The sequence below is a fragment of the Procambarus clarkii genome, chromosome 63, assembly GCF_040958095.1.
Source record: "Procambarus clarkii isolate CNS0578487 chromosome 63, FALCON_Pclarkii_2.0, whole genome shotgun sequence".
Classification (NCBI taxonomy): Eukaryota; Metazoa; Arthropoda; class Malacostraca; order Decapoda; family Cambaridae; genus Procambarus; species Procambarus clarkii.
Genome location: NC_091212.1, coordinates 14,800,705 through 14,813,124, shown reverse-complemented (window position 1 = coordinate 14,813,124; position 12,420 = coordinate 14,800,705). Strand labels below are relative to the sequence as shown.

General features: G+C 37.2%; 1 protein-coding gene across 1 annotated transcript; it reads right to left on the bottom strand.

Moving 5' to 3' along the window:
• Positions 1-456: 456 nt before the first annotated feature.
• On the bottom strand, positions 457-4,837 carry LOC123769503 (digestive cysteine proteinase 1). Its single transcript, XM_045760655.2, has 7 exons — positions 4,752-4,837; positions 4,403-4,474; positions 3,080-3,232; positions 2,753-2,935; positions 1,716-1,907; positions 1,425-1,590; positions 457-754 (listed from the first exon to the last, which is right to left on the bottom strand). The coding sequence occupies exons 2-7, from the start codon at positions 4,472-4,474 to the stop codon at positions 549-551; spliced, it is 972 nt and encodes a 323-aa protein (XP_045616611.1). The 5' UTR covers positions 4,752-4,837; the 3' UTR covers positions 457-548.
• Between the last annotated feature and the right edge of the window lie 7,583 nt (positions 4,838-12,420).

Below are 12,420 nucleotides of genomic sequence, written 5' to 3'. Positions count from 1 at the left end.
CGTCCGGGAGTATCCCAGACACTATCGATTAAGGCAGTGACGAGGATTCGAACCTGCGTCCGGGAGCATCCCAGACACTGTCGATTAAGGCAGTGACGAGGATTCGAACCTGCGTCCGGGAGTATCCCAGACACTGTCGATTAAGGCAGTGACGAGGATTCGAACCTGCGTCCGGGAGTATCCCAGACACTGTCGATTAAGGCAGTGACGAGGATTCGAACCTGCGTCCGGGAGCATCCCAGACACTGTCGATTAAGGCAGCGACGAGGATTCGAACCTGCGTCCGGGAGTATCCCAGACACTATCGATTAAGGCAGTGTCTGAGATGCTCCCGGACGCAGGTTCGAATCCTCGTCACGGCCCTTGTGGATTTGTTCATTTGACGCATCACGTTAGTGTGACCTCTGTGTGTGTGTGTGAATCTACAGCAGGTGTTGTTGTAATCAAAACACAATAATAAAAGCCAATTTATTCAATTTCAAGCAACTTCAATTTCAATTGAACAATTTCAACAATTTCAATTTCGTCCGGTGACAAGGCCATGGTAACTACACAAGTGGGTATGAAGCCTCAGTGGCAATACCACAGTGGTTATTGCTGTTACGAGCCATTTTGATGTAGCCATTGATGCCCCAGCTGTAGCCCCAAGAGTTCTTAACGAGCCAGTAGTCCTGTCCATTCTCACTACCGTAGCCAACAACCAGAACAGCGTGGTCCAGGTTAGAGGATGAGCAATAGGGCTCGTAGTAGACGCCTGCGGGGATAAACGTGTTAATTATTGCAGGCGATGAGTCGCAATAACGTGGCTAATGTATGTTGACTAGACTACACACTAGAAGGTGAAGAGACGACGACGTTTCAGTCCTGGAGCATTCTCTAGTCGACTTGAGAATGGTCCAGGACGGACCGAAACGTCGTCGTCTCTTCACCTTCTAGTGTGTGGTCTGGTCATCATGTTAATTATTATTGTGACTGAATAATCAAATGAAAAAAGGGACAAACAAGTTGCATTGCTGGAAAATGTACCAAGCAGTTTAGTGTTGATAAATGAAAATATATTAAGCTAGGGAAGGCCATAGATGCTGTAACCACGTCAGTAACAGTCAAGTGGATCTCACAATGTGAGAAAGACTTAGGAATCACAGTAATCAGGGACCTGAGGTTGAGACAGCAATGAACCAATGCACGAAATGAAGCAAACAGATTACTGCCATTTAAAATAAGAAGCTTCTGAAACACGTACATAATCCTTCACCAAAATCTCTCACTGGTGAGAGTAATTGGACCACAATATTCATCTCAGGTCTCAGAATTACCCATTGGACACAGACCTTTCTAATGACTGCTTGCCTACACGACCTCTTGTGAACGCAACACGGAAAAGTAACGCTTGAGAGAGTTGTGTGTCATAGGTGTTTACTCACCACTGTAATACAGCTGGAAGGAATAGTTGGACGCGTCAATTGCCACGGAGATCGGCCCAACGGAATAAGTTGCTTGCTGTAGCGCCAATTCACTTCCCTGAGGTATGTCTACATAGTCATTCAACGTAGCGGCGACGTAATTGGAATTATAACGACAGACATTGTCCTGTATGGATGAAAAGAAACAATCAACAAATCATACCGCTGTACCGAGCAGAAAATACTCTTCAAACAGTATCAACAACTGATTAGTTTATGCCCCAATACCCTGTGAACCACAGCGATGCTTACAATAGCCTGGTAGGGGTAGGAAGCCTCAGTCTGAGAACCGTAGTTATAGATGTACTTGAAGGCCTGGTTCACCCATCCACCGTTACATCCCTGGTTGAAGTATATACCGTCGGCACAGTCGACCAGCTGCTGCTCCGAGAGGCTGATCAGGTAACCGGTTTTAAAGTAGTGCTGAGCCTCCAGGGAACCGGTCTGTGAGAGAAGCATTGTTCTTCTTGAAGCATTATAAAATAAATAGGATATGATAGCATGGGCTAGAAGAGCATAATATAGGATAGGGTATAATTGCATTGGTTAACATAATACGATAGCGTGGGCTAGGATAAGTAGGATACAGTAGGATATCACAGAATATGATAGGTCTGGATAACATAGACTCACATCATTCAGCACAATATCCAAAGATAACTGCCTCTCCATCACATTAATCTACGATAGTGACAAATTATATTACAATGGTGAAAACCAGAATACGAGATACTTTATTTAATTGTTAATGGTTCATTATTTATGTATTTATTCTATTTAAAGTATACAACTTCCTGTATTAAGTCTAATGTATTTCTGCCTCAGAAAAAAGTAATTTATCCGTGGACTCACTATAGGCAGTAGAGTCGAACCACTTGGGCTGGACGGTAGAGCGATGATCTCGCTTCATGCACGCAGGAGTTCAATCCCCGACCGTCCAAGTGGTTGGTCACCTAACCTTAAGTCCCATCCCATCCCAAATCCTTATCCTCAAATCCCTTAAAAGAGCAATATAACCGCAGTGGTTTAATGCTTACTCCTGGTAATGGACACAGAATCACCAACAGATACAAACCTCAGATGAGAAATGTTGACCAGACCACACACTAGAAGTTGAAGGGACGACGACGTTTCGGTCCGTCCTGGACCATTCTCAAGTCGATTGTGAAGAGGAGATAGAGACAGGCAATAAATAGGCAAGAGAGAGCTGAGGAGCAAAGTAAGGTGTAGGGGATCATCCCACTCAGATGAGAAATGTTACCACTTAGGATGAAAGGTGAAGCACTTACCGCAGAGAAAGACCAGCATGAACCACATTGTCCCTGGTCCTTGACACCAGTCACGGCCCCTGAGTTACGCCAGTCCACAGTCGCTGCCATGGGGAGACCTTCCTTAATGACGAATTCATTGTGGGGTTCAGCGTGAGAGCCACTCTTATAGCCCTTCATCACAGCGTTGAACTCCTCATTCGTCTGTTATATCATAAGAATATTAATGTCCTTTCATGCATGTTTATATTAAATTCAATGTATACGAAGTATTTTTGTTTTTTTGAGACGTAAAGGCCACATTTTGAGCTTCAAAAAGTACACATATATATTTCAGAAATGACTGACCATGTCGCCAAATTGGTTCATCGCCAGGTTGAAAGTGCTTTCGCCCTTCTCAAACTTTTCATTGTGTTCCTTGACGTATTGAAGATTGCGGTCGAACACGCTCCTGCGGTACTGTTCCTCCTCTGCGTCCACATACTTGCGGCCGTGAGTAGTCTGTGGACAGCGATGCTCATAATGCCTACTCCATACACTCGGAATCAAGCATGGTGAGGTTATCAAGGGCTATTCAAGTTCAAGTATGTTTATTGAGACAAGAAAGAAATCCATCTCAAAGGAATAGAGTAGCTTAGGCTATTTCTAACCCCCCCCCCCCCCCCCTCCCGTCAATGGCTATTAAAGTCCCTTCGTTATTTGATGCTGTTATCTAATTAATTATTACCCTGAAACACAATAAAAGCGACGGTGGAAGTGTTACATGAGGTCGCTTTACTGAAGCACTATTTGAGAAATTTGTTCTGTTATGTGTAAATAATTTTACATATGGATCTAATATGTAAATATGGATCATGATAGTAACCGAATCCCCACATATGGAAATAAAGGATGTGACGATGTTTCGATCCATCCTGGATGATTATCAAGTCCACGAGGGGCCGAAACGCCGTTAGATCCTATAGTTTTAGATGTGTGGGTTTGGATGTCTAATCTTCAACCTCGTTAGTGTAACATACGATCATCAAGGAAAATATATAAATTTCAATCATATTTGTAAAAATATTTTCACTTTCAACATTACGAGTATCTAACATACAAAGATACTCGTAATGTTGAAAGATATTGATATCCTGCAGATATTTTGCTAGATATATCTCTAGCAAAATATCTGCAGCAATATTGTAGTGGTTTTGGACACTGACAGTAATTTTTTTTCAATGACACCAAAATGCTTCCGTCAATTTCCAATGTTACTTATGTTGGTCACAAGTCTGCCACTTATATCTTTAATACCCGATTTATTGACCTTTCTACTTTCAAAAAAGGAGAAAGCATCTTCATTAAAATCATGAATGCCATTCACATTTGGAAACTGTTATTTGGACTTAAACATTCATTCACGAAATTTTCAAGCACCTTTCTTCCTGCTTAGTGCTTCCATAACAGAAATTACTTGCATTATCTGTATTTTTTTTCAAGTTTGGTTGATAAAGTTTAACCCACAATATCCCTAAGTGGCGTTTTATCCATATGTGAAACACTTATAAAGAGAAATTTGAGATTATTCTTAGAGTCTAACGTAACAAGTTTCTCAGCTGTGTTAAGCATTTGTTTTTAAGTAAAGTCACTCAGTACCAAGAAGATCTCAGAGAGTGAAAATTGGCTTACCTTGAATTCCTCCCAAGTGGGATGGGCGGCCGCCACAGCCAACCCACACAGAAGCAATGCTACGACCTTCATCTATTTCACAGAGAAAACATTCAGTGAATAATTTAAAGTTATAACTGAGATTTATCAGTACATTTTGCTCGACATATACATGATATAAACCTTATACTTATAAATCTCATTATACTTATTCATTCTAGTATAAGGCAAGTTGAATTTCATAAAATATGCAAATATCAATGTCTTTCAAGTATGATTTTTTTATGCAAGACAATCTGAAAAAATATCATAAAATGCTAATTGTCTTATAAAATCTTTAACATGATCTTGTCTAGTGAGAAATATTTACCTTAAGGGACGAGAAGGGCTGACTGGTGCTAAGAGTGTCCTGGGACGGTGTTAGAGACTATATATATACCTGAGGAGCCCGTGGGAGGAGCTACAGGTGTTAAGGCAACAGGAGGTGATGTTCAAGGAAATTGTGAAGTATCTGAGTGCAAGGATTTCGTAATATCATACATAATATTTATGTGCTGATTGTTATATTGTAATATATATATGTGTCTGTTCTCTGTATATATATATATATATATATATATATATATATATATATATATATATATATATATATATATATATATATATATGTATATATATATATATATATATATATATATATATATATATATATATATATATATATATATATATATATATATATATATATATATATATATATATATGCACAACTATATTCTACCGACTTCAAGACTCCGCGCCAATATCGAAGCTTCAAGAAATATGGGCCAATAGGCCCTTTGCAGTTACTTCCATCCTTCCCTTTAATTTACCCAATTTATACCCATTGTTTCGTGTTCTATCTTGTGTTGAAAGTTTTGTTCACCTCATCCAAAACTGTTGTAACATATCACCTCACCCAAATGCTGGTATATAAGATGAAAGCTGTTTAAATGATAGCATAGAACTCTGTTTAGTGTTTACAGGTTATAGTTGTGTGTGTGTAAACTAAAGTCTTTGAAAATGTAATAAGTTATTACGAAACACGTTCAAATGTCGCGTCAGACTAGACATAAAAATGAATTTTGGAGAATTGATTTTTCAATTACCATCGACAGTGAAAAGAAACAAAAGAAAGCAGTCAAAATAGCAGTCTCCGTGGTGTAGTGGTAAGACACTCGCCTGGCGTTCCGCGAGCGCTATGTCATGGGTTCGTATCCTGGCCGGGGAGGATTTACTGGGCGCAATTCCTTAACTGTAGCCTCTGTTTAACGCAACAGTAAAATGTGTACTTGGATGAAAAAACGATTCTTCGCGGCAGGGGATCGTATTCCAGGAACCATAGGATTAAGGACTTGCCCGAAACGCTACGCGTACTAGTGGCTGTACAAGAATGTAACAACTCTTGTATATATCTCAAAAAAAAAAGAGAAAATTCCTGTTAGAATTATTAATCTTACTTTTTCGGTCATATATATATATATATATATATATATATATATATATATATATATATATATATATATATATATATATATATATATATATATATATATATATATATATATATATATATGTCGTACCTAGTAGCCAGAACGCACTTGTCAGCCTACTATGCAAGGCCAAATTTGCCTAATAAGCCAAGTTTTCCTGAATTAATATATTTTCTCTATTTTTTTTCTTATGAAAAGATAAAGCTACCCGTTTCATTATGTATGAGGTCAATTTTTTTTTATTTTAGTTAAAATTAACGTAGATATATGACCGAACCTAACCAACCCTACCTAACCTATCTTTATAGGTTAGGTTAGGTTAGGTAGCCAAAAAAGTTAGGTTAGGTTAGGTTAGGTTAGGTAGGTTAGGTCGTCGAAAAACAATTAATTCATGAAAACTTGGCTTATTAGGCAAATCGGGCCTTGCATAGTAGGCTGAGAAGTGCGTTCTGGCTACTAGGTACGACATATATATATATATATATATATATATATATATATATATATATATATATATATATATATATATATATATATATATATATATATATATATATATGTACTTCAGAGGAATTCGAAGAAGTGTTTGACTTGCAACAATGATCGAACCCGTCTGTGACATTCATCAATGTTTCCCATTGTTGTGTTCTTCAAGAGATCCATAACCTTTAAGCACCTTTTTGCATTATTATTTTTGTATCAACCCATGTATATCTTGTAACCATCAAATGCATAATAAAGCACAAAAAATATTCAAGGAAGGGGGTGGTAGGAGAAAAGCACACAGAAACTGTATTGGAGGGGATCTAAACATTCCCTCTAATGCGTTATGCGTGGTTTCCTCCGAGGCTATGGGTCCCCCTTCTTCCAGCTAGAGGTGGTACTCCCTTCCTATGTGAAAAAAAAAAAAAATATATATGTATATATATATATATATATATATATATATATATATATATATATATATATATATATATATATATATATATATATATATATATATATATATATATATATAAAATCTGTCATATTTGTAAATTAAATAATAAATATATATATATATATATATATATATATATATATATATATATATATATATATATATATATATAAAATCTGTCATATTTGTAAATTAAATAATAAATATATATATATATATATATATATATATATATATATATATATATATATATATATATATATATATATATATATATATATATATTTGGTTACAGTCTATCTTCAGACAAATATTATTGAATAAGGCAGACAAAATAAGATCAATGATTCGAGCACGATTCATTTTAGAAGTTGAAAAATAAACTCTCTAAAATAGCATTATAAAATTTCACGTGGCCCCTAACACTAAGAGATGCACTTCGATAACTCTCGTTAACATCATCAAAGACACAGTTCGAATGACTACAAGATTTGCACTACAGGATATATAACACACCTACATCCCTCCCATTCATTCTGAATTTATTCATCTTCCTATGCCTTTGAAATTTCTCAAATTTTCACCCCTCCGAGCTCCTCCCCCCCCCTAACTTGCACCAATTGCCACACAATACTTCACCATGTCAACACCTCTTCCCTCCAAGGTTCAAGTAAGCAGGTCGCAGCCCACTTACTGCTCGTGTCAACAACATCATCAAGGCCGCCCACTCTGTTCTTCCCACGAGATACGCCAGTCCTCGACGCAAGGCCTCGTTGGCTGTGAAGCTTTATATGGCACATGATGCGTAGTGGGGAGATTGTTGTGGCTTTGTTTTACCTTCCTCTTTTAGGGTATGACGTCGGTGTTGGCTAACAGTGGTGTTGTTCACAGGGAGTGTACTTGTTCACAGGGAGTGTTTTTGTTCACAGGGAGTGTACTTGTTCACGGGGAGTGTACTTGTTCACAGGGAGTGTACTTGTTCACAGGGAGTGTTTTTGTTCACAGGGAGTGTACTTGTTCACGGGGAGTGTACTTGTTCACAGGGAGTGTACTTGTTCACAGGGAGTGTTTTTGTTCACAGGGAGTGTACTTGTTCACAGGGAGTGTACTTGTTCACGGGGAGTGTACTTGTTTACGGGGAGTGTACTTGTTTACGGGGAGTGTACTTGTTCACAGGGAGTGTACTTGTTCACAGGGAGTGTACTTGTTTACAGGGAGTGTAATTGTTCCCGGGGAGTGTTTTTGTTCACAGGGAGTGTACTTGTTCACAGGGAGTGTACTTGTTTACGGGGAGTGTACTTGTTCACAGGGAGTGTAGTTGTTCACAGGGAGTGTACTTGTTCACGGGGAGTGTACTTGTTCACAGGGAGTGTACTTGTTCACAGGGAGTGTACTTGTTCACGGGGAGTGTACTTGTTCACAGGGAGTGTACTTGTTCACGGGAAGTGTACTTGTTCACGGGAAGTGTACTTGTTCACAGGGAGTGTACTTGTTCACAGGAAGTGTACTTGTTCACGGGGAGTGTACTTGTTCACGGGGAGTGTACTTGTTCACGGGGAGTGTACTTGTTCACAGGGAGTGTACTTGTTCACAGGGAGTGTACTTGTTCACAGGGAGTGTACTTGTTCACAGGGAGTGTTTTTGTTCACAGGGAGTGTACTTGTTCACAGGGAGTGTACTTGTTCACAGGGAGTGTACTTGTTCACAGGGAGTGTACTTGTTCACAGGGAGTGTTTTTGTTCACAGGGAGTGTACTTGTTCACAGGGAGTGTACTTGTTCACGGGAAGTGTACTTGTTCACGGGAAGTGTACTTGTTCACGGGAAGTGTACTTGTTCACGGGGAGTGTACTTGTTCACAGGGAGTGTACTTGTTCACAGGGAGTGTACTTGTTCACAGGGAGTGTACTTGTTCACAGGGAGTGTACTTGTTCACAGGGAGTGTACTTGTTCACAGGGAGTGTACTTGTTCACAGGGAGTGTACTTGTTCACAGGGAGTGTACTTGTTCACAGGGAGTGTACTTGTTCACAGGGAGTGTACTTGTTCACAGGCAGTGTGCTTGTTCACAGGCAGTGTGCTTGTTCACAGGCAGTGTGCTTGTTCACAGGCAGTGTGCTTGTTCACAGGGAGTGTACTTGTTCACAGGCAGTGTGCTTGTTCACAGGGAGTGTACTTGTTCACAGGCAGTGTGCTTGTTCACAGGGAGTGTGCTTGTTCACAGGGAGTGTGCTTGTTCACGGGCAGTGTGCTTGTTCACAGGCAGTGTGCTTGTTCACAGGGAGTGTACTTGTTCACAGGCAGTGTGCTTGTTCACAGGGAGTGTACTTGTTCACAGGGAGTGTACTTGTTCACAGGGAGTGTACTTGTTCACAGGGAGTGTACTTGTTCACAGGGAGTGTACTTGTTCACAGGGAGTGTGCTTGTTCACAGGCAGTGTGCTTGTTCACGGGGGAGTGTTCTGGTTCGTAGCCAGCGTTCTTGTTCTCAGATAGTGAGGTTTTTCATAACTAATGTTGTTGTTCGTAACCATTGTTGTTTTCCCAGCCAGTGTTGTTGTTCAGTGTTGTTGTTCCCAGCCAGTGTTGTTAAACATAGCCAATGTTGTATACACCTCTCCTCCACATGTTCAGTTTAGTGTCGGGCTTCATACCCATCGTCTTCTGGTGTTACGAAGGTCACACGATTACTAACTGACCACTCAGCATGTCTTGACCAGAGTCCAGGACTTAAGTAAACTCTCAGCGAATACAACGAGTAGCGAGGGTTCTCCTCGTGGGGCATAATACACCTTTGACCCTCGAATAGAGGTTTGTTGTTGTGTTTAAGGCCTGTTGAATGTAGGAAGGTTATTTAGGTCATAACAATAGCTAATTGACTTTCCAGCAAGAATTAATGACACCTAACCATAGTCCAGGACTAATGTATACTAACAGTGTACATACACACATACAATTGGGTATACATTACGGTGTATACCTCCCCCTCAACCCTCAAATACAGAAAAACAACACGTTTGTAATTAAGATATTTCACAGAAATGAGACATTTGGAAACAGGGAAAATTAAAAACATTCATAAAATTAACATAAAATTATTATGCAATTCAAAATATGATGCAATACAAAAAGTATATATAATAAAATTTAATTTTACTGAAACAATTACTAAAAAATAATATTTAATTATTATACATTTTCCAAAGTCAATTAAAGAATATTCAAAGAAAGTTAGCATTAAATTAACTCGAATACATCAGTATATAATTGTCGTTAAACAATAAACGCTCTTTAATTTATACTGACCACATTATCTTAAAGTCAAAGGACTTCAAATATCAGAATCTTAATTGTTTAGAAGAATTAAAATGCTTTAGGAGACACAAAGCCTGTATTAGCCTCATTGAGGTCCCTCTAGGCCAACTACTGAGGATTCAGCCTTAGAGGACAACCCACAACAGTTAATAATATTAATAATTTATTCAGGTAAAAGTACATACAAAATGAATTACAAACAGTATGTTAGATATAAAGATAGAGGTAGTATATTACTATGCCTGAAGCCACTAATGCGAACAGCGTTTCGTGCAACAGTTTCTTACTTCTCGGGAAACCTATGGGCTGCTAAATGAAGAGGTGCATCTGATAAAAGGTAATGTTGTCTAAACGTCTCAATCCTCCCGAAGGATCTGAACCTGGGACCATTTGGCTGCGATCCACCTCTGCCAGCCACATCCATGTAAGGTACTTGCTATGGAAGGGTTAACTACACTAAAGCAATCTCATATTACACAATAACAGTTTAATAGAATGAATCTATGTAATAAGATGATATTGACAAGAGACACCATATTAAAACGGTATTTCATATATATATATATATATATATATATATATATATATATATATATATATATATATATATATATATATATATATATATATATATATATATAAATATATATATATATATATATATATATATATATATATATATATATATATATATATATATATATATATATATATATATATATATATATATATATTTCACAATGAAGCAAAATTATTCAAAATTTGGAGGTTGTAGGACAAAAGAACATGGAACAACTAATTATTTTTTACATGGAACAATAAAAAAATTATCCAACCCATGCTTTGTTCAAAAGTAAAATAAAAAATGACCTAATTTCATCCTCATAGTTTCCTTCCTTGTGCTTCAAACTCACACTGTATATTGTACTACCCACTTCCCCCAATATTAGTACTTAAGACACATACCAGTGTAATCACCTCTGTCAACTTGTACTCTAGTTTTTTTATATAAAAACCTTTTTTGTTGATATAAAAACCTTGGTACAATGTACCCTTTCATCTTGCCTGATATGTTAGATTAAGGACCTGCCCGAAACGCTGTGGGTATTAGTGACTTTTCATGAATGTAAAAATACTAATCCTATGTCATCTCACCAAGCCATTGTACCTTCTTGGTAATATTAAATAAATTATTATTATTATTAACCCCCATAGGAAGGGGGGGGGACCTAAAAATCCCGTCCAATGCATTGGACGGGATTCATATGCTCCAAATAGTTGTTCTGTGTGCCACATAGATACACACATACCTTGTGGGACTTTAATCTGGTCAAATCAGATTTTTAGTACGATCGTGATAAGTATTGCATTTTAATTAAATTACGTTGCCACTTTAATGACCTTCGAGAAGAAACATTAGTTATACATCAAGTGTGAGTCTTGAACTAGCGTTTTCTTTTCATCCTGCCCAATGATCAAAGAAAATTGTTTACTGGGAAACAAATATAAAAAATCCCTGAAAGTTTAAATTTTATGCTGAACTTGGATTACTGCCTATATCAGATAATGATATTGTTAATTATGCATGTTAGTAAGGTAGGAGACAGTAGGCCTACTTGTGAATATTAGCATATTTTTAAAAGCCGATATATTTATTAGAATTATAAGGATATTAGGCTACCAAGGTAGAACAGTCTAATAATAATATTTACCTGAATTTAAATGTCAAATCCACCAACAAAAAATCCAAGTCCTCCAATAAAAAAATTAAAATCCGTTAAATAAATTTATGTCCACCAACAGAAATTTCCAAATCCGCCAACAAAAATAATCCAAATTAGATATGGATTTTTTTATATTTTTTTTAGTATTATTAACAAGCTTAGGTATACACACAGCAATGTGCTGTTACCATATTAAATAGCAACCCATCCTCCGAATTGACAGTACGATTAAACACTTAGTGTAATAAGTATATTTCCTTACTGTCATTCATAGTACATAATTGCACTTATGGGGCTGTTACATTTACCTCCCTATATAATCTCATCGTTTTCTGTTAAGACACTCAAAATTTTATGACCAAATTTTCAAATTAAGTTTGCTAAACACAAGTTTAAATATTAAGAATTTCTTTTTCAGTTTTATTAAACAATAGAGATTTTATACAAAATTGGAAAATATCCTGAGTTACTTTCCAATTTATTAATATATTTTAGTTTTGTTTTATAAATATATAAAAGATAATACAGAATA